Here is a 22442-nt window from a genome sequence, read left to right on the forward strand (position 1 = left end):
CTTTGGATGGGAGCAGTGGATGCTTTGTAGAATGGATTTCCTGCATTATTCGGTTGCAGCTTTGGATGTGAACACTGGATGCTTAGGACGGATCTCATTACAGAAGGATGGCTATCTCCAGAGCGGGGGGCGCCGCTGATCACAATGCACAGCGACTCAGGTAGACAGGCGCGGATAGAAAACGATACCAGATTTATTTAAAATTCTGAAGATTTGGTAACAATATCCTAAATGTCATCTACAGATCAGATGACCTCTGTCCCCTGCGGATCTATGAGCCATGGTGGGTGAGGTGGCGATGTATCTGATGGCACATATAGATGGGGGTCCTACTGGGCACTTTCCCGGGTGGAGACTCTACGGTTTACGTGTCGCGATAGATAAAACCACTAAGTAGCTGGATTTTCGGCAGCCGCCATCGTCCGTCCCCTTCTACGATAGACCTACTGCAGTGAGCTTGTCCGCGCTCTCCGGGCCTGCTGACCACTTGAGCGTTAATATGGGCCCATGATATGGGAAGACCTGGGATGAGAGCTCGGAGGACCAGCGATCCTTATAGCTAAAGTCTACAATCATGGTGGTCCGGTGGCGAGGGTTCAGCGCCATCTCCAGGACCATGGATAGTAGGAATGGAGTCTATGATGGGAAGGACATGATTACATGGAGATACAAGGACATATGAACGGGAAGAACATGCATCTGGCATGAGCATACATGAGCGTATATGACACTGAGCAGCACGCAAGGGATCTACGTAGAAAATGAAGGTACAGGAACTGGGACGAATCCTACGAGAACGTTCTCCAGCCACGGCCTCCACAGTTTCAGTAGAAATTTGTGCTTATATTTTCCGTACTGTTCCTTATATTTTTTGTTTCCACATTTCCCGGTGTGGACGACAAGTCTCAGCATCTCCTGGTATGAAGTCTTATCACATCCCCACCGTCTTCTTCTCTCGCTCGTCTCGCCTGTTTTGCAATTCTTTCTTCGCTTTTTTCTCTCCCCTTGGTTGTATTGTAGACGCAATGATCTTCTTAAAGGAATCCCTCAGTCTGTTTTTTCGGGTCCTTCAAGCAGTCACGCTTGCCGGTCTTTGGTAAGATCTGGACACTTTGGTGTGTCGGTCGGACGAGGAAAGAGGAGGAAAAAGGGCAGAAGGTTGGGGAGGCCACATTCGGAATCCAGTGGATGCCACTTTGTATCATCTCAGGAGCATGAAGAGAAGGAAAGATACAAGCCGGATGGGAAATCCTGAGACCTGACGACAGGCGGAGCTGCTGGGGGATGCTACTGCTGCAAAAGAAGAAGACAGATCCAACTCATCACAACGTCCAGCAGAAAGTGCAGAGACCTCAACTACGGGACAGAATTATACAATGTAACAGTAATGTAACCCAATGGAAACAGTCCCATCAAGTCTGAAAAGCAGAGCTGCATTCATAATTCTGCAAGCTACCTCCCAGGATATAGGACCTCACATAGAAGCCTGTACCTGCACCTACAGCAATAAGACAACATGGCTGATAGGATTGGTTATGCCCTAAAAATAATCAATGTCAGCAGCAAAATATATACAAACTGTATGGGAACCAATAGTATTACCGAAAAGCCATAAATGAGCACTGATCTGTTGTGGGTCAGCGCTCGGTACTGGCAACACTGTCTATGTAAACCCTCCTTATTATTGAATATAAATATTCAGAGGCTTCTACAAGTCAATGGATTTCAAATCTGTTAACTGCAAATGCTTCCAATTTTTTCCATCACGGAGAAACTAAAAGGTAAGAATATCCATTCCAAACAAACCCTTACAAGTGCAAGGACCCCCCTTGACATCTTTTCTCTTTTCCCATTTTGTCTATCAAATGAAATAAAACATTTCTGCAATTGGCATTAATGAAACAGTTTGGCAGCTGTCTTCTGCAGCTTCTCATACATTGCAAGCTGCTCAATGCAGTTCAGTTCTACACCAACGATCATTTACTCAGTCTCCAGCATCTCTGTCACTTTTCGTGGGCATGCCTCTCAAGCTGACATATGATTTGATTAAATTTGATCTCGGATTCATGATCAGGAGAGAGGAGAAGGATTGGGAACCGAGAACACGTGGAAGCGACTGTCGGGATTGAGACTGAGCAGCATCGAGCAGCTTGTATTGTAACAGAAGGAATATTCAGAAAACAAATACTTAGAAATGTACAACTAAAACCAATTCTAGAAATGTTTTAGATCATAAAATACATAAAATGGGCTAAAAATATTCCTGTTGCCTATAAAACAAATTAAAGTGGCAAACTCCAGAACATCAGCAGATTTTTGAATGCAGACACTTGGATTGTTCCTCCACAGTTTCCTTCAAGAGTTGTTCTATTGTGTTTGACCCTGACCTTCAGAATTATGCAATATTGACTTTAAAGATGGTGACTTAGTGATCAATTAATTGGCAAGGAATGGAATCTACTGTATCAAGGGTGGAGCAGATCCTGTTGGGCTCATGGATAAGTCTTGCATATTTGAGGAGGACGGACTCACCTTTTGTTGGGGGGATCTGTCTTTTCGGACACTCTCCCTTCTTTATAGTGACATCATCAATGGCCACGTCTCCTTCTACCCCTTTTCCAATAACACATTCAAACACAATCTGGGGAGAAAGAAAACAGGAGGCCAACAGAAGACCCATCATTAGGAACGAAACCGGGCACGGATACATTACCCATTCATCATAGTAAAGCCAGATACATTCAGACTCAGCGAGCGTATCCGAATTCTGCCGCCGCACCGAGATTAATCCCCTGAAAGATTTATTTCCCACCGAAGCAAATGTCACCCACAAATAATACAGCGAGCAGCGGAGATTTTACATAATTCTAGGAGAGGAAACAATAACACCGAGACGTCGGATAGTCAAGGAGGCAGCCCCATCCATCGCTACCTGCCCGCTGCGGATACAGTGCGCCGGAGGAGGGGGCCAGAGACGTCTCAAGGGTTTTGTTAAGTAATAAGCTCCAGAAATTTGTGTCGGAGCATGAAATCTTACTGTAAACCGTAATCCGCTGCCATACTCGGCAGAGAACTCGGCGGCTGAGACAATTCCTCGGGACACGGACTTGTTTTTTAACCTTAGAAAATCCACAAAACAAATCTTTCCTGTGTGGAGATATCATAGATTCCAGAAGTTATGTAGGTGCTGCATGCTGGTTATATACCCATGACAACACTTCCCGCTGGCAGGTCAGCATTGTCGTAGGGATGTTGTGTGGATCCATATTACCATAAACATCAATATTCGTACTGGGAACATAAAGCTTCTATGAAGGATTAGAACATAGAACATCCATAAAGGACCTCTAGGTTCTGGGATCCTCAGCTCTTAGTTCTTTTGGTTCTAGATCTTTGAGGCTCCACGGTTTATTGTTGGGTCTCTTGTCTCGGGATATTTGGGTGGTGGGTTCCTCAGCTCTCAATAATAAACCTTTCACTTCTGGATCTCCTTACTCTGGGCATCTCCGCTCTCAGTGCCATGTCCTAGTTTTGAGTCCATTGGGTCTCAGTCTCTTGGTATTAGGTCTCTCTTCTCTGGATATCATGGATCTCTCTGCTCTGGATTTCTCATTTTTCTATCTCTTTGTTCCGGGTCACTTGAGTTCAGAATCTCATTGCTCTTGATCTTTTGGCTATGGTTCTCTTACTTCTGAATCTCTTTCTTCTGGGTCTCTCAGATGTTTCAGCCCTGGATCTCTTGGCTTTAGGTCACTCCGCTCTTAAATTTTATGTCCTTGATCTCTCAACCCTAGATTTTTCGGTTTTGGTCTATTGGTTTTGTATGTCTTTGCTCTGGCTGTCTTGGCTGTGGATCTCGTTGCTTTATGTTGCAGATCTTCCTGTGTTTGGGCTCTGGATCTCCTGGCTCTGGCTTACTGAGCTTTAAGCCTCTTGTATTTGAGTATTTTGACTTTGGCTCTGTTGCTTCTGGTTCTCTGAGCTCTGCATCTGACAGCTATGGGTCTCCTAGTTCTTGATCTCTGGCCCTCTTAGTATTGGTTCTGATGCCTCAGGCTCGCTTGACTTTGGGTTGGATAAATGAATCCTGAATCTCATGGCTCTGGATTTCTTTGCTCTAGATCTGATTCTCTTAGCTCAGAGTTTTGGGTCTCTTTGTTCTGGATCTGCATCTCTTGGCTCTCTCAGCTTTGGGTCTCTAGGTTTTGGTTGTCTTGGTTCTGGCTCTCACCTTTGGGTCTTTTGGCTCTGGCTTTCAGCTCGGGATCTGCATCTCTTGACACTCTGCTTTGAGTCTCTTGCCTCTGACTCTCAGATTTGGGTCTCTTGTTTCTTGATCTATTTTCTCTAGATCGGCATCTCTTCACTTTCTCGGCTTTGGGTCTCTTGGTTTTGGTTGTCTTGGCTCTGGCTCTCTGCTTTGAGTTTCTTGGTTCTAGATCTCTTTGCTTTGGATCTGCATCTCTTGGCTCTCTCAGCTTTGGGTGTCTTGGTTTTGGTTGTCTTGGCTCTGTTTTGGGTCTTTTGGCTCTGGCTTTCAGCTCAGGATCTGCATCTCTTGACTCTCAGCTTTGAGTCTCTTGCCTCTGGCTCTCAGATTTGGGTCTCTTGTTTCTTGATCTATTTTCTCTAGATCTGCATCTCTTGGCTTTCTCGGCTTTGGGTCTCTTGGTTTTGGTTGTCTTGGCTCTGGCTCTCAGCTTTGGGTCTCTTGGTTTTGGTTGTCTTGGCTCTGGCTCTCAGCTTTGAGTCTCTTGGTTTTGGTTGTCTTGGCTCTGGCTCTCAGCTTTGTGTCTCTTGGTTCTAGATCTCTTTGCTTTGGATCTGCATCTCTTGGCTCTCTCAGCTTTGGGTCTCTTGGTTTTGGTTGTCTTGGCTCTGTTTTGGGTCTTTTGACCCTGACTTTCAGCTCAGGATCTGCATCTCTTGACTCTCTCAGCTTTGAGTCTCTTGGCTCTGGCTCTCAGCTTTGTGTCTCTTGGTTCTAGATCTCTTTGCTTTGGATCTGCATCTCTTGGCTCTCTCAGCTTTGGGTCTCTTGGTTTTGGCTGTCTTGGCTCTGGCTCTCAGATTTGAGTCTCTTGGTTCTAGATCTCTTTGCTTTGGATCTGCATCTCTTGGCTCTCTCAGCTTTGGGTCTCTTGGTTTTGGTTGTCTTGGCTCTGTTTTGGGTCTTTTGACCCTGACTTTCAGCTCAGGATCTGCATCTCTTGACTCTCTCAGCTTTGAGTCTCTTGGCTCTGGCTCTCAGCTTTGTGTCTCTTGGTTCTAGATCTCTTTGCTTTGGATCTGCATCTCTTGGCTCTCTCAGCTTTGGGTCTCTTGGTTTTGGCTGTCTTCGTTCTAGCTCTCAGCTTTGAGTCTCTTGGTTCTGGATCTATTTTCTCTAGATCTGCATCTCTTGGCTCTCTCAGCTTTGGGTCTCTTGGTTTTGGCTGTCTTGGCTCTAGCTCTCAGCTTTGAGTCTCTTGGCTCTGGCTTTCAGCTTGGGATCTCTTGGATGTGGTTTCCTCAGTCCCAGATCTCCATATATTTATAAGTAGAGGAGAACAGAGGTATTTCTATAATGAATTCCTCCAGGAGAGACCTTCCTCCCCACGCAGTGCGGTAATGTACAGGCATTAATCCGTTCTCTCGTTCCCCCCCCCTTCCCAATGTTCCAGGACAATTATCTATAATTGCGGTGAGAAAATATACTGCTAACATAAACAAGATTAGAATGGATTTACTAAAGGTCGGTGAACTTCACAGGCTTATTAATATTATCGATCGCCCGGCGTGTTGAGAAGATACGTTCTTCCACCTCTCTCCCTCCCTATTATGAGCAGCTGTCCATGGGGATCACAGGTGAGCAAGTCATGATATTTATGTTTTCTCGTTTGGGTATCTGGGGTTAGGCGGGTGCGTGTAAAGGGTCCTAGAGAAAAAAATAGTGTCAGGATGGTGCGTGTAAAGGGTCCTAGAGAAAAAAGTGTCAGGAGAGTGCATGTAAAGGGTCCTAGAGCAGATGTAGTGTCAGGATGGTGCATGTAAAGGGTCCTAGAGCAGAATCAGTGTCAGGGGGGTGGATATAAAGGGTCCTAGAGCAGAAGCAGTGTCAGGAGGGTGGATATAAAGGGTCCTAGAGCAGATGTAGTGTCAGGATGGTGCATGTAAAGGGTCCTAGAGAAAAAACAGTGTCAGGAGAGTGCATGTAAAGGGTCCTAGAGCAGAATCAGTGTCAGGAGGGTTTATGTAAAGGGTCCTAGAGCAGAATCAGTGTCAGGAGGGTTTATGTAAAGGGTCCTAGAGCAGAATCAGTGTCAGGAGGGTGCATGTAAAGGATTCTAGAGCAGAAGCAGTGTCAGGAGGGTGGATGTAAAGGGTCCTAGAGCATAAGCAGTGTCAGGAGGGTGGATATAAAGGGTCCTAGAGCATAAGCAGTGTCAAAAGGGTGAATTTAAAGGGTCAGGGAGAAAAAACAGTGTCAGGAGGGTGCAGGTAAAGGGTCATAAAGTAGAAGCAGTGTCAGGGGGGTTTATGTAAAGGGTCCTAGAGCAGAAGTAGTGTCAGGAGGGTGCATGTAAAGGGTCCGAGAGAAAAAACAGTGTCAGGAGGGTGCAGGTAAAGGGTCCTAGAGTAGAAGCAGTGTCAGGAGGGTTTGTGTAAAGGGTCCTAGAGCAGAACTAGTGTCAGGAGGGTGCATGTAAAGGGTCCGAGAGAAAAAACAGTGTCAGGAGGGTGCAGGTAAAGGGTCCTAGAGTAGAAGCAGTGTCAGGAGGGTGTATGTAAAGGGTCCTTGAGTAGAAGTAGTGTCAGGAGGGATTATGTAAAGGGTCCTAGAACAGAAGAAGTGTCAGGAGGGTGCATGTAAAGGGTCAGAGAGAAAAAACAGTGTCAGGAGGGTGCAGGTAAAGGGTCATAGAGTAGAAGCAGTGTCAGGAGGGTGTATGTAAAGGGTCCTTGAGTAGAAGTAGTGTCAGGAGGGTGGATGTAAAGGGTCCTAGAGCAGAACTAGTGTCAGGAGGGTTTATGTAAAGAGTCCTAGAACAGGAGTAGGGTCAGGAGGGTGCATGTAAAGGGTCCTAGAGCATAAACAGTGTCAGGAGGGTGCAGGTAAAGGGTCCTAAAGTAGAAGTAGTGTCAGGAGGGTTTATGTAAAGGCTCCTAGAGCAGAAGCAGTGTCAGGATGGTGCAGGTAAAGGGTCCTGGAGAAAAAAATAGTGTCAGGATGGTGCGTGTAAAGGGTCCTAGAGAAAAAACAGTGTCAGGAGAGTGCATGTAAAGGGTCCTAGAGCAGTATCAGTGTCAGGAGGGTGCATGTAAAGGATCCTAGAGCAGAAGCAGTGTCATGAGGGTGGATGTAAAGGGTCCTAGAGCATAAGCAATGTCAGAAGGGTGAATTTAAAGGGTCAGAGAGAAAAAACAGTGTCAGGAGGGTGCAGGTAAAGGATCCTCTAAAGTAGAAGCAGTGTCAGGAGGGTTTATGTAAAGGGTCCTAGAGCAGAAGTAGAGTCAGGAGGGTGCATGTAAAGGATCCGAGAGAAAAAACAGTGTCAGGAGGGTGCAGGTAAAGGGTCCTAAAGTAGGAGCAGTGTCAGGAGGGTTTATGTAAAGGGTCCTAGAGCAGAAGTAGTGTCAGGAGGATGCATGTAAAGGGTCAGAGAGAAAAAATAGTGTGAGGAGGGTGCAGGTAAAGGGTCCTAGAGTAGAAGCAGTGTCAGGAGGGTGGATGTAAAGGGTCCTAGAGCAGAACTAGTGTCAGGAGGGATTATGTAAAGAGTCCTAGAACAGGAGTAGGGTCAGGAGGGTGCATGTAAAGGGTCCTAGAGCATAAACAGTGTCAGGAAGGTGGATATAAAGGGTCAGAGAGAAAAAAACAGTGTCAGGAGAGTGCAGGTAAAGGGTCCTAAAGTAGAAGAAGTGTCAGGAGGGTTTATGTAAAGGGTCCTAGAGCAGAAGCAGTGTCAGGAGGGTGCATGTAAAGGGTCCTATAGCATAAACAGTGTCAGGAGGGTGCAGGTAAAGGGACCTAGCACAGAAGCAGTGTCAGGAGTGTGTATGTAAAGGGTCCTAGAATAGAAGCAGTGTCAGGAAGGTGGATGTAAAGGGTCTTAGAGCAGAACTAGTGTCAGGAGGGTGGATATAAAGGGTCCTAGAACAGAAGCAGTGTCAGGAAGGTGGATGTAAAGGGTCTTAGAGCAGAAAAATAGTGTCAGGAGGGTGCATGTAAAGATTTTCAGAGCAGAAGTAGTGTCAGGAAGGTTAATGTAAAGGGTCCTAGAAAAGAAGTAGTGTCAGGAGGGTGGATGTAAAGGGTCCTTGAGTAGAAGTAGTGTCAGGAGGGTTTATGTAAAGGGTCCTAGAACAGAAGCAGTGTCAGGAGGGTGGTTGTAAAGGGTCCTAGAGCAGAGCTAGTGTAAGGAGGGTGCATGTAAAGGGTTCCAGAGCAGAAGTAGTGTCAGGAGGGTTTATGTAAAGAGTCCTAGAGCAGAAGTAGGGTCAGGATGTTGCATGTAAAGGGTCCTACAGCATAAACAGTGTCAGGAGGGTGGATGTAAAGGGTCAGAAAGAAAAAACAGTGTCAGGAGGGTGCAGGTAAAGGGTCCTAGAGTAGAAGTAGTGTCAGGAGGGTTTATGTTAAGGGTCCTAGAGCAGAAGCAGTGTCAGGGGGGTGCATGTAAAGGGTCCTAGAGAATAAACAGTGTCAGGAGGGTGCATGTAAAGGGTCCTAGAACAGAAGCAGTGTCAGAAGGGTGTATGTAAAGGGTCCTAGAACAGAAGCAGTGTCAGGAAGGTGGATGTAAAGGGTCCTAGAGCAGAACTAGTGTCAGGAGGGTGCATGTAAATGGTCCATGAGCACAAGTAGTGTCAGGAGGGTGCAGGTAAAGGGTCCTAGAGTAGAAGTAGTGTTAGGAGGGTGTATGTAAAGGGTCCTAGGGCAAAAACAGTGGCAGGAGGGTAGATGTAAAAGGTCAAAGAGAAAAAAACAGTGTCGGGAGGGTGGATGTAAAGGGTCCTAGAGCAGAACTAGTGTCAGGAGGGAGAATGTAAATGGTCAGTGAGCACAATTAGTGTCAGGAGGGTGCAGGTAAAGGGTCCTAAAGTAGAAGTAGTGTCAGGATGGTTTATGTAAAGGGTCCTAGAGCAGAAGTAGTGTCAGAAGGGTGCAGGTAAAGGGGTCTAGAGTAGAAGTAGTGTCAGGAGGGTGGGTGTAAAGGGTCCTAGAGCAGAACTAGTGTCAGGAGGGTGCATGTAAAGGGCCATAGAGCACAAGTAGTGTCAAGAGGGTGGATGTAAAGGGTCATAGAGCAGAAGTATTGCGCATAGGGTGATCTGTCGCAGATGACATCTGTATATTCCTCCTTTAACAGAAGTTACGATTACACAGTGAATATGCCGGGGACCCCAGGACCCCACAATCTTCCTCTTTCCCTGCATTAGATGTTGTGATGCTTTCTGTCCGTCTCCTGTTCCCGCGCAGCACAGCGGAGCCGACAATAAACCAGGCTCCGCTGCCGGGATTGATTCCGTATTAAATATTTTAATATTCGGAGCGTTTCACTTTTTATGATTTGACTATTCAGCGCGGCGGCCGCCGACAGGACGACATTACTTATATGGATTCCTCGGATGTCGGACGCACGTTTACGAGTCACCGCCGTATTGTGATGGCGGAGGCCGCGCCGTATATCACAGTTATGTCCTCAGATGTTTGTTTTACATCAGAACGTGAAGTTTATAGGAAGATTTTACTACATTCTACATTCTCATAGGAAAATAACCAGACATTGTTCCCACAGAATCCAGAGCAGTCCAGGAGATCCGCAGATGTAGCAGAGCTGAGCTGTGACGAGGAAGCATCTGCTACATCACCTGTACGCGGAGATATCAGTGTCATCTGTGGTGTTACATAGGACTGCAGGTGACATCTACTACATTATCTGTACTCAGAGACTGATCACTGTGTTATCTGTGGTGTTACATAGGACTGCAGGTGACCTCTACTACATTACCTGTACTCAGAGACTGATCACTGTGTTATCTGTGGTGTTACATAGGACTGCAGGTGACCTCTACTACATTATCTGTACTCAGAGAGTTATCACTGTGTTATCTGTGGTGTTACATAGGACTGCGGGTGACATCTACTACATTATCTGTACTCAGAGTTATCACTGTGTTATCTGTGGTGTTACATAGGACTGCAGGTGACATCTACTACATTATCTGTACTCAGAGAGTTATCACTGTGTTATCTGTGGTGTTACATAGGACTGCTGGTGACATCTACTACACTATCTGTACTCAGAGAGTTATCACTGTGTTATCTGTGGTGTTACATAGGACTGCAGGTGACATCTACTACATTATCAGTACTCAGATAGTTATCACTGTGTTATCTGTGGTGTTACATAGGACTGCAGGTGACATCTACTACATTATCTGTACTCAGAGAGTTATCACTGTGTTATCTGTGGTGTTACATAGGACTGCTGGTGACATCTACTACATTATCTGTACTCAGAGAGTTATCACTGTGTTATCTGTGGTGTTACATAGGACTGCTGGTGACATCTACTACATTATCTGTACTCAGAGAGTTATCACTGTGTTATCTGTGGTGTTACATAGGACTGCAGGTGACATCTACTACATTATCTGTACTCAGAGAGTTATCACTGTGTTATCTGTGGTGTTACATAGGACTGCAGGTGACATCTACTACATTATCAGTACTCAGATAGTTATCACTGTGTTATCTGTGGTGTTACATAGGACTGCAGGTGACATCTACTACATTATCTGTACTCAGAGAGTTATCACTGTGTTATCTGTGGTGTTACATAGGACTGCAGGTGACATCTACTACATTATCTGTACACAGAGAGTTATCACTGTATTATCTGTGGTGTTACATAGGACTGCAGCTATATTGGTTTTCATGCATATTGTGGATTGGATATAATATAGTTATCAGGATGGAGAAGCGTTGCGCTGTGATGCAGTTGCTTCTCTCCATTGAGCGCGGCGTTAGTCGCTGTCTGTTCTATCTACGTTGATTACACGGTTCTGTATGTGACTCCTCTATATTCTTACCTGGAAGGGCGCGGTGGGATTCACCTGCAGGTTCTCTAATTGCCACTTGTACCCTTGGTTGCCTTTCTTGGACCAGACAGGAATATCCTGGGTGCCAATATTTCTGAGACGTAAGAAAACCGTCAAGTTACCTGCAAAGGAAACAGAAAGAAATCTATAAAGAGTGAAGTGTGGAGAAAATGTCAATCACCTATATCTATCTATTATCTATCCATCATCTATTATCTATCCATCATCCATCTATTATCTATCTATTATCTATCTATTATCTATCTATTATCTATCATCTATCTATCATCTATCTATTATCTATCATCTATCTATTATCTATCTATCATCTATCTATTATCTATCTATCATCCATCTATTATCTATCTATTATCTATCTATTATCTATCTATTATCTATCTATCATCTATCTATTATCTATCTATTATCTATCATCTATCTATTATCTATCTATCATCTATTATCTATCTATTATCTATCATCTATCTATTATCTATCATCTATCTATTATCTATCTATTATCTATCATCTATCTATTATCTATCTATTATCTATCATCTATCTATTATCTATCATCTATCTATCATCTATCTATTATCTATCATCTATCTATTATCTATCTATTATCTATCTATCTATTATCTATCATCTATCTATTATCTATCTATCTATTATCTATTATCTATCTATTATCTATCTATTATCTATCTATCATCTATCTATTATCTATCTATTATCTATTATCTATCTATTATCTATCTATCATCTATCTATTATCTATCTATTATCTATCTATTATCTATCTATCATCTATCTATTATCTATCTATCTATCTATCATCTATCTATTATCTATCTATTATCTATCATCTATCTATTATCTATCTATTATCTATCATCTATCTATTATCTATCATCTATCTATTATCTATCTATCTATTATCTATCATCTATCTATTATCTATCATCTATTATCTATCTATTATCTATCATCTATCTATTATCTATCATCTATCTATTATCTATCTATTATCTATCATCTATCTATTATCTATCTATTATCTATCTATTATCTATCATCTATCTATTATCTATCATCTATCTATTATCTATCATCTATCTATCATCTATCTATTATCTATCTATCTATTATCTATCATCTATCTATTATCTATCTATTATCTATCATCTATCTATTACACAGGTCAACAAAAAAATATTTTTTTTCTGGTGCCAAAGATATTTTAATGAATTTGGGGTATTTTTTGGGGTGCTGATTCTGAATATGCAATCAGTTTTGCCAGATTGGCTCTAGTTTTTGAGATTTTTGGTATCTTATTTAAAGCACGTGTTGGTAAATGCGACGCGTCATCTCATTAATTTCTTTAGATTAGTACTTGAGCTGAGCAGTTCTCAATATAGTTTTGTGTTAATTAGTGTTCTAGAAGTTTGTTCATAGCTTGATTTTATACTAACTTTATGTTGTCTGTTTTCCAATGAAAAGCATGAACTCATCAAGAAGAAGTTGCCTTAACGATCCAGACTCATTCTGTTACATTTGTGGTGAATATACACTGCCAAAACATAGAAGAAACATAACAGACTTCGTAAAAAAGTGTATTTGGCCTATTTTGGGGTTATGCTTGGGGACCAAGACAAGTTTTGGGCACCACACATAGTGTGCAAAGCATGTATCGAATTATTACGAAAATGGAGCAAAGGACAAAGAAAAAGCTTCAAGTTTGGTGTTCCAATGGTGTGGAGAGAGCAAAAAAATCATCATGATGACTGTTATTTCTGTGCAGTGCAAGTGCAAGGATTCAATAAGCATAAGAAACGAAAATGGGAGTATCCTAACATGGAATCTGCAAGAAGGCCTGTCCCTCATTGTGAAGATGTGCCTGTACCTGTGTTTACCATGTTACCTGACCTTCCCCCACCTGATGATGATGAAATGCAGGGTATGGAGCTAAGCATTAGTTCTGGAAGTGAACCAGAATATGAAGGAAGTTTCAGAACACCTACGCAATTTACCCAAGGAGAGCTCAACGATCTAATAAGAGACCTCAACCTCTCAAAAAGTGCATCCGAACTTTTAGCTTCCAGGCTAAGTGAGAAAAATTGTCTGACGCCTGGAACTAAAATTACATCTTACAGGACCAGAGAAGAAGCACTTCTTCAATTTTTCCGTGAAGATGACCTACTTGTATATTGTAAGGATATGCCTGGCCTGATGCTGCAAATGGGTTTACAAGTATATCGTCCTGAAGACTGGAGGCTTTTCATAGACAGTTCTAAAAGGAGTTTGAAATGTGTTTTGTTGAAGAATGGCAATCAGTGTGCATCTCTTCCAGTAGCTCACTCAACTAAACTTGTAGAACAATACAAAAATGTCAAAATGGTCTTGGAGAAACTGTGCTACCATGAACATTCGTGGCTGATATGTGTTGATTTAAAAATGGTCAACTTTTTACTTGGACAGCAAAGTGGATACAAAAAGTATCCTTGCTTCATCTGCATGTGGGATAGTAGAGCAAAACATTAGCACTGGGAGAAAGTGAATTGGCCTCCAAGGGACACCTTGACAGTAGGAGCATCAAACACAGTGAACGAACCTTTGGTGGACAGGGAAAAAATCATTCTACCACCACTTCACATAAAGTTAGGATTAATGAAGCAGTTCGTCAAGGCATTAGACAAAGATGGTAATTGCTTCATGTACATCTGCAGATCTTTCCCTGGTCTTAGTAGCGAAAAAATGAAAGGCAGGAATCTTTGATGGTCCTCAAATTCGGAAACTCATTAAAGATTCAAATTTCCCTAAGTAAATGAATGACATGGAAGCTGCTGCATGGTGTAGTTTTGTGTTGGTAGTGAAGAACTTCTTGGGAAATAAAAAGGCAGACAATTATGAAGAACTGGTACAAAACATGCTATTGAGATTTAGAAATCTGGGTGTACACATGAGCATTAAATTGCATTATCTTCACAGTCACTTGGACAGATTTTCAGAAAATCTTGGAGATTTTAGCGAAGAACAAGGGGAGAGATTTCATCAGGATATTATGGTGATGGAGGAAAGGTACCAAGGCAGATGGGACAGGCATATGATGGCTGATTACTGCTGGAATCTACAGCGTGACTGCCCGAAAAGCTCACATAGAAGAAAATCATATAAAAAGCGCTTTTCCAGAGATTAAATGTCTCCTATCTTTCATGTCTTGTTCATTTTTGAAGATTACTTTCTAAAACTATCTAAAATAAACTATAATCAACATTTACTTTGTTTAATTTATAGTATTCATGACAATATCAATAAAGTTAATGCGCGTGTAGCAAATTACGTCATTTTTTTACACATTTTACAGAAAATATCAAGAACTAGAGCCAATCTGGCAAAACTGATGACATATTCAGAATCAGCACCCCAAAGTTACCCTAAATTCGTTGAAATATCTTTGGCACCAAAAATGCTGTTGACCAGTGTTATCTATCTATCATCTATCTATTATATATCATCTATCTATTATCTATCTATTATCTATCATCTATCTATTTATTATCTATCTATTATCTATCATCTATCTATCATCCATCTATAATCTATCTATTATCTATCTATTATCTATCTATTATCTATCATCTATTATCTATCTATTATCTATCATCTATCTATTATCTATCTATCACCTATCTATTATCTATCTATCTATCATCTATCTATCATTTATCTATCATCTATCTATTATCTATCTATCAGTCTATCTATTATCTATCATTTATCTATTATCTATCATCTATTATCTATCTATCATTTATCTATCATCTATCTATTATCTATCTATCATTTATCTATCATCTATCTATTATCTATCTATCATTTATCTATCATCTATCTATTATCTATCTATCTATCAGTCTATCGGGAGATTTACCGACTCCGCTGAAGGTTCAGAAACCACATCTGGGAGAGAAAACCCCAAGAACCATCTGCCCGGGTGTAATGTCCATATGTGAGGAGATTAGAGTGTAAGCTCCTGAGCTCGGGGCAGTGTATGGCTGACATTAAGTGTCTCCTGACTGTAGGATGGAGGAGCTGACACTTTACCGGTTACAATGTGACCACTGTATGGCCAGAAAACGAAGGAAAACCACAATACACAGAATAATGCACGGAGCAATACACAGAGTCTGCCCTTCTCCTCCTGACTCCTCTGTTCTCCCTCCTAGTTCTCCAGACTCATCTGTCTTCCTTCTTCTCCAGACTCCTCTGTTCTTTCAGACTCCTCTGTCCTCCCTCCTTCTTCTCCAGACTCCTGTCCTCCTCCTCCAGACTCCTCTGTCCTCCCTCCTTCTTCTGCAGACTCCTCTGTCCTCCCTCCTTCTTCTGCAGACTCCTCTGTCCTCCCTCATTCTTCTGCAGACTCCTCTGTCCTCCCTCCTTCTTCTCCAGACTCCTGTCCTCCTCCTCCAGACTCCTCTGTCCTCCCTCCTTCTTCTCCAGACTCCTCTGTCCTCCCTCCTTCTTCTCCAGACTCCTGTCCTCCTCCTCCAGACTCCTCTGTCCTCCCTCCTTCTTCTGCAGACTCCTCTGTCCTCCCTCCTTCTTCTCCAGACTCCTCTGTCCTCCCTCCTTCTTCTCCAGACTCCTGTCCTCCTCCTCCAGACTCCTCTGTCCTCCCTCCTTCTTCTGCAGACTCCTCTGTCCTCCCTCCTTTTTCTCCAGACTCCTCTGTTCTTTCAGTCTCCTCTGTCCTCCTTCTCCAGATTCCTCTGTCCTCCTCCTCCAGTCTCCCCTGTTGACCTTATGAAGAGGATTAGGACAGGGTGAAATCCACAATCCCTTTTCCCACCATTTGTCATCGGAGGATTCAGGACGCCCCATACACATAAGATGGGAGCTGGGAATTTGGAGAGTTTGGTGACTGTCCATCTAATGTCTATGACCAGATTTATTCTCCAAGACAGACAAATATTTCATACAGACTTTATTTAGGTGGGTGTTCGGGGGTCCAGCCTCCAAACTAGGAAATTCCAGTAGAGAAATCTGCTCTGGAGCACAAACTGCAGGTTAAGTGACAGTAACACTGAGCTGATAGCGCAGACTGAGCAGACGTGCGGAGTGTTAGGTGGCCGGAGTGTTAGGTGGTCAGAGTGTTAGTTGGTCGGAGAGTTTGGTGGCCGGAGTGTCAGGTGGCCGGAGCGTTAGGTGGTCAGAGCGTTAGGTGGTCAGAGCGTTAGGTGGTCAGAGCGTTAGGTGGTCAGAGCGTTAGGTGGTCAGAGTGTTAGGTGGCCGAAGTGTCAGGTGGCCGAAGTGTCAGATGGTCGGAGTGTCAGGTGGTCGGAGTGTCAGGTGGTCAGAGAGTCAGGTGGTCAGAGAGTCAGGTGGTCGGAGAGTTTGGTGGCCGGAGTGTTATGTTGCTGGAGTGTTAGGTGGTCAGAGTGTTATGTTGCCGGAGTGTTAGGTGGTCAGAGTGTCAGGTGGTCGGAGAGTTTGGTGGCCGGAGTGTTATGTTGCTGGAGTGTTAGGTGGTCAGAGTGTTAGGTGGTCAGAGTGTTATGTTGCCGGAGTGTTAGGTGGTCAGAGAGTTAGGTGGTCGGAGAGTTTGGTGGCCGGAGTGTTATGTTGCCGCAGTGTTATGTTGCCGCAGTGTCAGGTGGTCGGAGTGTCAGGTGGTCGGAGTGTCAGGTGGCCGGACGCATACAGCCATGTGATCGGTGTCACTTTGTCACCAGCCTGTGATACGTGTTCAGTCCGAGGCGATTGTGACCTCAGCTGTCTCCGGACTGCGGCAGCGCCTGAACTTCACATCTTTATTTTCTCCATCAGTTCAGGGAGAAAAAAAAATGACTCTTTTATATACGAGACCCAAAATGTCGGCGTCGTGCTCCTGCATTATTTAGTGCCCGAGATTAATGTTCAGCTCAAAGCTCAGCAGCCAAACAGTGAATCACCCCGGGGCGCAGGGCGGCGAGGGGCGCCCTCTGTACTGCCAATACTGTGCCTCTCTATACTGCGCCCCTTTATACAGCGCCCCTCTATACTGCACCCTCTATACTGCGCCCTCTATACTGCGCCCCTCTATACTGCACCCCTCTATACAGAGCCCCTCTATACTGCGCCCTCTATACTGCGCCCCTCTATACTGCACCCCTCTATACAGAGCCCCTCTATACTGCGCCCCTCTGTACTGCCTATACTGCGCCCCTCTATACTGCGCCCCTCTGTACTGCCTATACTGCGCATCTCTATACAGCGCCCCTCTATACTGCGCCCCTCTATACTGCGCCCCTCTATACTGCGCACCTCTATACTGCGCCCCTCTATACTGTGCCTCTCTATACTGCGCCCCTCTATACTGCGCCCCTCTATACTGCGCACCTCTATACTGCGCCCCTCTATACTGTGCCTCTCTATACTGCGCCCCTCTATACTGCGCCCTCTATACAGCGCCCCTCTATACTGCGCCCCTCTATACAGCGCCCCTCTATACTGTGCCTCTCTGTACTGCGCCCCTCTATACTGCGCCCTCTATACAGCGCCCCTCTATACAGCGCCCCTCTATACAGAGCCCCTCTATACAGCGCCCCTCTATACTGCGTCCCTCTATACTGCGCCCTCTATACTGCGCCCCTCTATACTGCGCCCCTCTATCCTGCGCCCCTCTATACTGCGCCCTCTATACTGCGCCCCTCTATACTGCACCCCTCTATACAGAGCCCCTCTATACTGCACCCCTCTATACAGAGCCCCTCTATACTGCGCCCCTTTATACTGCGCCCTCTATACAGCGCCCCTCTATACTGCGCCCCTCTATACTGCGCCTCTCTATACTGCGCCCCTCTATACTGCACCCCTCTATACTGCGCCCCTCTATACTGCGCCCTCTATACTGCGCCCCTCTATACAGAGCCCCTCTATACTGCGCCCTCTATACTGCACCCCTCTATACTGCGCCCCTCTATACTGCGCCCCTCTATACAGAGCCCCTCTATACTGCGCCCCTCTATACTGCGCCCTCTATACTGCGCCCCTCTGTACTGCGCCCTCTATACTGCGCCCTCTATACTGCGCCCCTCTGTAATGCACCCTCTATACTGCGCCCTCTATACTGCGCCCCTCTGTACTGCACCCTCTATACTGCGCCCTCTATACTGCGCCCCTCTGTACTGCACCCTCTATACTGCGCCCTCTATACTGCGCCCCTCTATACTGCGCCCTCTATACTGCGCCCTCTATACTGCGCCCCTCTGTACTGCACCCTCTATACTGCACCCTCTATACTGCGCCCTCTATACTGCGCCCCTCTATACTGCGCCCTCTATACTGCGCCCTCTATACTGCGCCCCTCTGTACTGCGCCCCTCTATACAGCGCCCCTCTATACTGCACCCCTCTATACAGAGCCCCTCTGTACTGCACCCTCTATACTGCGCCCTCTATACTGCGCCCTCTATACTGCGCCCCTCTATACTGCGCCCTCTATACTGCGCCCCTCTGTACTGCACCCTCTATACTGCGCCCCTCTATACAGCGCCCCTCTATACAGAGCCCCTCTATACTGTGCCCCTCTATACTGCGCCCACCAAGTTACTGGTTTAATAAGTGACACTGAGAATCCCCTGTAATCCATATGGTGGGCACCGGAGCTGAACAGGGAGAATCAGAGCGCCCCTTTAAGAAATACCAGCCAGTGTGTGACGTAAATCTGTGTCCCCCTTAATCGTAGTCCCCATTAAATAGTTTTCTCTGAACTGCTCAGCCCCCAATAATAATCGAAGTGACACAGCGAGTCAGAGACCCTCGTCCCTTAGCAGTGACAGCCGGAGCCCCCTAATCAGTAGAGACCCCCCCGAATACCAGCAGGACGGATCATTTATAGGTGACGAGATCCAAAGCCACAATGGCGGAAATCGCAGCAGAGCTCTTCATATTGTACGTCCTTGGTCCGCAGCCAGTGGGGAACTACAACTCCCAGCATGTCGTCACAGCACCAAGATCCCTGCGCCTCGCATTGTGCAGATCGCCAGCGATCGCCCGGATTACCGTCTCTCCAGGCCGCCATCGGATGAGGCTGTTGGGGCAGGATTTCTCCGCGGAGCGTCCCGCTGATGTCTCTGTCACTGATGGTTTTCGGGCCGTGTCCTCCGCGCCCCCCCGGGAATCCTTTATTGTCTCCCTTCACTGTTTCTATGTCCGAGAGGCCGACAGCAACAAGAATTCATCACGGAGCGGAAACGTTTCCAAGGATCCCCGGGGGCCAGGGAGCACCCTGCTTCACCTGCGCCCCGCTCCACCTGCGCCCCGCTCCACCTGCGCCCTGGTCCACCTGTGCCCCGCTCCACCTGCACCCTGCTTCACCTGCGCCCTGGTCCACCTGCACCCTGGTCCACCTGCGCCCCGCTCCACCTGCGCCCTGGTCCACCTGCGCTCCGCTCCACCTGCGCCCTGGTCCACCTGCGCTCCGCTTCACCTGCGCCCTGGTCCACCTGCGATGCGACCCCCCGGTGTTAGGAGGATGCGGCCCCCGGTGTTAGGAGGATGCAGCCCCCCGGTGTTAGGAGGATGCGGCCCCCCGGTGTTAGGAGAATGTGGCTGCTCCGTTCTGCAGTGGTCCTGTCACCGCCATGTATAACCCTTACTGGGCCCCGGCAGACACCAGGGCCACAGCTGCCTCTGCACCTCCTATCGCTGCGTCCTGATTGATGGAGACTAAATCCCGGCACAATTCCCGTTTTCCGGCCCTGACAGCAGAACTTTCCATGGAGTTTGCTGCCGCCGCCGCTCCCCTCCCCCGCTCTTTTTCTGAGTTTGCACAAAGTTAATCATTTTCCTGCATTTCACAAACAAAAACAGAATTGGATTAATAAAATCGAACGTCGAGGACTCGGCGCAAAAAAAGACGAAATAAACAAACACGGAATAAACCCCCCGAGCGCTGCGCGGACAGCGGAGCAATCAATCACCCGTCAGCGGCGCCCCCGAACTGGCGCATTTCATTCCTTATTTAGGAGATTCTTAATGAAATGTGACTAGCCGTGCAGACGGCGATAATTGACTGCGGACGGCGGCGGGGGCGGGGCCAGTGCTAATAGGTGGGAAATATTAATTAACCCCACAGGCTCTGCAGCGTGGATGCGTTCTCAGGGTAGGCTTCGGAGCTGCCGCCCCTCCCGGCAGTGACGGAGTAAATCCGCCCCATCATTCGTCAGCCGGTGCTTTCTGAGCCGTTATGATAGTTTGTAGTTAACATTCTCATTCCGCTTAATGGGCCGGTCCCCTGAAACACGGGATGAAGCCAATTAGATGCAGGCGGAGTCTTCTCCGTTCACCTAAGTGTTTGTTTAATTGCTGTAATCTTAGATCTGCTCCCAAACCATCTGTGAAGCCGGCGCCTCGTCTGTGCCGCTCTAGCCGGGGACGTGGGTAATGTCTCCTGGTGGAGAGAGCGGAGGAGGCAGCAGAGCTCACCCAGCAGACCTCCCTGTGCTGCTCCAGCCGGGGACGCGGGTAATGTCTCCTGGTGGAGAGAGCGGAGGAGGCAGCAGAGCTCACCCAGCAGACCTCCCTGTGCCGCTCCAGCCGGGGACACGGGTAATGTCTCCTGGTGGAGAGAGCAGAGGAGGCAGCAGAGCTCACCCAGCAGCCCTCCCTGTGCCGCTCCAGCCGGGGACGCGGGTAATGTCTCCTGGTGGAGATAGCGGAGGAGGCAGCAGAGCTCACCCAGCAGTCCTCCCTGTGCCGCTCCAGCCGGGGACGCGGGCAATGTCTCCTGGTGGAGATAGCGGAGGAGGCAGCAGAGCTCACCCAGCAGTCCTCCCTGTGCCGCTGCAGCCGGGGACGCGGGTAATGTCTCCTGGTGGAGAGAGCGGAGGAGGCAGCAGAGCTCACCCAGCAGTCCTCCCTGTGCTGCTCCAGCCGGGGACGCGGGTAATGTCTCCTGGTGGAGAGAGAGGAGGAGGCAGCAGAGCTCACCCAGCAGACCTCCCTGTGCCGCTCCAGCCGGGGACACGGGTAATGTCTCCTGGTGGAGAGAGCAGAGGAGGCAGCAGAGCTCACCCAGCAGACCTCCCTGTGCCGCTCCAGCCGGGGACGCGGGTAATGTCTCCTGGTGGAGAGAGCAGAGGAGGCAGCAGAGCTCACCCAGCAGTCCTCCCTGTGCCGCTGCAGCCGGGGACACGGGTAATGTCTCCTGGTGGAGAGAGCGGAGGAGGCAGCAGAGCTCACCCAGCAGACCTCCCTGTGCCGCTCCAGCCGGGGACACGGGTAATGTCTCCTGGTGGAGAGAGCAGAGGAGGCAGCAGAGCTCACCCAGCAGACCTCCCTGTGCCGCTCCAGCCGGGGACGCGGGTAATGTCTCCTGGTGGAGATAGCGGAGGAGGCAGCAGAGCTCACCCAGCAGTCCTCCCTGTGCCGCTGCAGCCGGGGACGCGGGTAATGTCTCCTGGTGGAGAGAGCGGAGGAGGCAGCAGAGCTCACCCAGCAGTCCTCCCTGTGCTGCTCCAGCCGGGGACGCGGGTAATGTCTCCTGGTGGAGAGAGAGGAGGAGGCAGCAGAGCTCACCCAGCAGACCTCCCTGTGCCGCTCCAGCCGGGGACACGGGTAATGTCTCCTGGTGGAGAGAGCGGAGGAGGCAGCAGAGCTCAACCAGCAGACCTCCCTGTGCCGCTCCAGCCGGGGACACGGGTAATGTCTCCTGGTGGAGAGAGCAGAGGAGGCAGCAGAGCTCACCCATCAGCCCTCCCTGTGCCGCTCCAGCCGGGGACGCGGATAATGTCTCCTGGTGGAGAGAGCGGAGGAGGCAGCAGAGTTCACCCAGCAGACCTCCCTTTGCCACTCCAGCGGGGGACGCGGGTAATGTCTCTTGGTGGAGAGAGCGAAGGAGGCAGCAGAGCTCACCCAGCAGCCCTCCCTGTGCCGCTCCAGCTGGGGACGCGGGTAATGTCTCCTGGTGGAGTGAGCGGAGGAGGCAGCAGAGCTCACCCAGCAGTCCTCCCTGTGCTGCTCCAGCCGGGAAAGCGGGTAATGTCTCCTGGTGGAGAGAGCTCACCCAGCAGCAGAGCTCACCCAGCAGCCCTACCTGTGCCGCTCCAGCCGAGAACGCGGGTAATGTCTCCTGGTGGAGAGAGTGGAGGAGGAAGCAGAGCTCACCCAGCAGTCCTTTCTGTACTGCTCCAGCCGGGAACGCGGGTAATGTCTCCTGGAGGAAGCAGCAGAGCTCACCCAGCAGCCCTCCCTGTGCCGCTCCAGCCGGGGATGGGGGTAATGTCTCCTGGTGGAGAGAGTGGAGGAGGCAGCAGAGCTCACCCAGCAGCCCCTCTGTGCCACTCCAGACAGGTACATGGGTAATGTGTC

General features: G+C 47.5%; 1 protein-coding gene across 7 annotated transcripts in view; it reads right to left on the bottom strand.

The window, feature by feature from the left end:
- Positions 1-213: 213 nt before the first annotated feature.
- The window catches only part of MDGA1 (MAM domain containing glycosylphosphatidylinositol anchor 1), a 476469-nt gene continuing 454240 nt past the window's right edge, over positions 214-22442 (bottom strand). For 3 of the 7 annotated variants that reach the window (XM_073671693.1, XM_073671691.1, XM_073671689.1), the window contains 3 exons: positions 11080-11210; positions 2533-2641; positions 218-1293 (listed from right to left, as the gene is read on the bottom strand). In XM_073671693.1, the coding sequence (XP_073527794.1) occupies positions 1202-1293; positions 2533-2641; positions 11080-11210 (332 nt within the window). In that variant the 3' untranslated portion in view covers positions 218-1201. Of the gene's footprint in view, positions 1294-2532; positions 2642-11079; positions 11211-22442 lie in introns of all 7 variants that reach the window. The other 4 variants (XM_073671695.1, XM_073671690.1, XM_073671694.1 and 1 more) reach the window with 4 other exon arrangements.

Source organism: Phyllobates terribilis, unplaced genomic scaffold (assembly GCF_046119375.1).
Source record: "Phyllobates terribilis strain yellow unplaced genomic scaffold, ASM4611937v1 Scaffold_3__8_contigs__length_932513732, whole genome shotgun sequence".
NCBI lineage: Eukaryota > Metazoa > Chordata > Amphibia > Anura > Dendrobatidae > Phyllobates > Phyllobates terribilis.